The sequence below is a fragment of the Anoplophora glabripennis genome, unplaced genomic scaffold (genome assembly GCF_000390285.2).
Source record: "Anoplophora glabripennis isolate ALB-LARVAE unplaced genomic scaffold, Agla_2.0 scaffold47, whole genome shotgun sequence".
Lineage (NCBI taxonomy): Eukaryota > Metazoa > Arthropoda > Insecta > Coleoptera > Cerambycidae > Anoplophora > Anoplophora glabripennis.
The window spans coordinates 1,051,651-1,055,194 of NW_019416342.1; the positions used below are offsets into that span (position 1 = coordinate 1,051,651).

General features: G+C 36.2%; 1 protein-coding gene across 1 annotated transcript in view; it reads right to left on the bottom strand.

Moving 5' to 3' along the window:
• LOC108906394 (lachesin-like) overlaps positions 1-3,544 on the bottom strand; it is a 114,466-nt gene that overhangs the window by 18,427 nt on the left and 92,495 nt on the right. Inside the window, exon 5 of the mRNA XM_018709623.1 lies at positions 593-721. Coding sequence (XP_018565139.1) covers positions 593-721 — 129 coding nt within the window. The remainder of the gene's footprint in view (positions 1-592; positions 722-3,544) is intronic.

Genomic DNA, 3,544 nt, shown 5'->3' on the forward strand with positions numbered 1-3,544 from the left:
TTCAAAACCGATTTATCTCGCAAACCGTTCATTTTTTCGAAATAAATAAAGAGTACCATTTTTAAAGAAAAACCTTCAGAGTATCTAATAATAATATTTTCAGTTTGATAAAATTACTTCTGTCAAAATTTTGAGAAAAATTGTGATAGGGCCAGTCCGTTTCTGGACACCTGATAATAGCAAAAAGTTGATTTTAGCATCAAATCGTAGAGCTCCATGTGTAATACAACGTACGAAAATTTTATTATAATATACAGGGTGGTTTCAAAGTTATAACCCTAAACGTTAATTTCTAGGTACCCCTTTGACCCCCCATAACTCCGTTAGGGGGCACATTAGGAAAAAAAATTATAGGAAGGACTAGTTTTATTTTGACCTCCCCTATACACTCCCGAGAGATTAGGAGGTACTTACCGGACACCCTGTATATTCCATTTAACGCCCGGTACGCAAAACACAACCGCGGTTATCGGTTCCACCTTCGGTTTCATCCAGTTTAACGCAAGACCACTAACGCAAAAACCGCCACAAACAAAATCTGGCGTTGCATGAAATTGACGCGGGATTAGAGGCCATACAGATAGGCACTTACAGTGAACGTTGACCATAATCCTCTTGCTAACGGTGGGCGGTACGCCATTGGAAGCGATGCACATATAGGCGCCCATTTCTGTGCGAGATATCTTCGCCAGCTTCAACACTTCCCCTTGGTACGCCGAGACTGAAACATAAAACTGCGTTTAAGATTTCTGTGAAGACCAAGGCTTCAATATCGTGGTTCGTTTAGTTTAACGACGTCTACAGGTTGGATACTTTAAGGGGGCGGCTTGGTGGAGACAAATCGTTGGGGTGCAGATAGGATTCGAGGGTGCTGTTCGGGATTTTCGGATGTGTTTTGTTGAGAGATAAAGGGGACGAAAGAATACGACGAGTATTTTCTCCGATTGCATACCCATATAAGCGTAGGGAGGAACAAAAATAATGGCATTGTAATAAATAATTTAAAATATAGTGTGATTCACAACTTATCCAAAAAATTTGGGAAAAGGTACGTCAAGAAAAATGACGTAAATAATGTAAAATTCCCAGAAAAAGTTGTAGTATTTCTAACCCTTACATCTCTGGGCTACTGTAGTCTCTAGCGACATTCGCGTTGTGCGCTGTACACAATGCGCTCTCTCTCCACGTGGAGATTAAAAAAACTGAAATCCGATTTTAGTATTAACATTTTTGCGATAGTGTTTACATTAGTTTTTCAACTGTCAAAAACGCTAAATATTCCGTGTAAAAATTTAAAAACAAATAAAACGAAAATATTCAGAATCGCGTAAACAAATTGCATTATTTAAATATGGTTTGAAAGTGTAGTAGCTGGAAAAACGACATCTTAAAAGTATTCTATTTCTCATTTTAAAGCTTCTTACAACTAGTTCTTTGAGAAGTAGGTATTAATTAACTCTTATTTAATAATTTCTCATTAACACGCTTCCAAAGCAACTACTGTTTTAATAAGATGTTGATTTCAATACCTTATGACGTTTATAAATTATATTATGACTTTTGTATAAGCTATTGAACGTTAGTTATTTCCATTGCAAAGAATCAGTTATTAAAATTACCTTCTATCCGCTATAGGTGCGCAGTAGCAGGTAATTTTGATATATTTATCTTGAATTCTACTTAGAAATAATGAATAGATTTAATTGGATTGAGATGTTAACCTCTTCTACAATTTCTCTGACAAGCAACTGGCGATTTGCAAGCACCAGATCTTTGACTTTTTGAATGTGAGAGTCATCAGTTGAAGTCGAAGTCCTTTTTGGTGGAGGATCATCTTCAATTGACTTACGATCACTTTTAGTTCGTAAAAACCATTTGCATCATTGCGCGTTATGATCTAGAGCACCATCTCCATAAGCTTACTTACACTCAAATAAGAATATCACAAAAATTAAATGAGATATCGACAATCCAAGAACACGTGGTTGTAGAGGAGGCTATTCTTAATGCAATTCTGCCAACCTCATTTCACTAAATATCTCCGTTAGCGCGTAATTTAAAAAGTTCGGTTTTCTGAACAGACTTCGTATATTCCTTAATTAACTAACAAAACTGCGTTTCCATAGATACGTAAGAATTAATGATATTGCAGGGAGCTACTACTCTGTGCCACGATCAATTACACACACAATATCTAGTAAACTTATTATTATTATCTCACCCATAGTAATTAGGTTCAAAGAGCATAATGGTTACATCAATGCGAATTTTAGAAAAATGCTTAAGCTTAATTTAAATTGGCATAACACCTATTAAATTAAAGTTAAAATACATAATTTTAAATAATATAAAGTTATTTTTAAGAATAACCGCATTAAATCAGTTACCTCATTTGCTAAATTATTGGATTATCCATGAATTCGTAGAGTTCAGGATACTTTGTCGAAATGTGACTCGGGATAAGGAAACACAAAATTAAAATTTTATGCAGCCTCTGTCGCGCAGAGGAGAATTTAAAATGCACCCTAATAATTCAAAGTAGGTAGTATTAATACTTAATAACGCCCGAATCCATCAGCCTCAATGATGACATCCTGTAAACCTCGCGAAGCCGCGACGACAGGTATAACTTTCTCCGATTATTATATTCAATCTTCCAAAATTCCCCATTCATCATCCCAAATGCGACAGCGGAGAGATTAAAATGTTTGTATATTATTTTCACCCCTCGGAATACAAACATTATCACGCTGGTCCTATTCTAATCTTAACTGATCCTGGATTGCCGGAACGGCGCTCTTAAGTCCTATCAGTGTGTTGGCTCTGCAAGCCAATTTATCTCGAGGAAGACGTAGATATCTGAGAATCCGTAGTAAAATGACCGCTGGCTTCGGAGCATAAAAACAAATTTCTCAAGTAGGACAAGTAGCCGAAATAAAAGTTTGAGTGATAGAAAAAAAAGTCGTTTTTGAGGGAGTCATTGCTATTAGTATAGTTGCTTGTACTAGTAACTAATTCGTATGGGTGTAAACAGAAAATATCTCAGGCAGTCAGCAAGTACAGGAAAAAAAATTATCAAATTTACTATTTGGTGGTAGAAAACTTGTTTCTAACGAGCGTTCAAATAAAAACGTGGTCGAAGTTGGCTCTGACACATTGGACGTAGGGAGTAGCTTATAGCGACCAACTTAACCTCATTTCTCAACGAGCCGTATAGCAGCTGTCAGTTTCAATAACGTTAATGACTATATAACTTTATTTTAAAGAATAATCGTGATAACAATAACAAACAATTAAAGGAGCTGCGGAAAGTGTCCCCCTCCTTGTTATAACAATAAATTAAAGCAGCTGCTGAAAGTGTCCCCCTCCTTGTTCCAAGCACTTTTCACACCTGTTCCTCAAAGAATTAAAGACATTTTCTAAGATGCTCGGGGTATTGTTAATTTCACGAATCTTGTCTATAAGTCGAGCCTGCAGATGGTTTAAATCAGGAATAGGCAGTTCAAAAATAGTGTTTTTAAGGTAAGGCCACAAAAAGAAATCA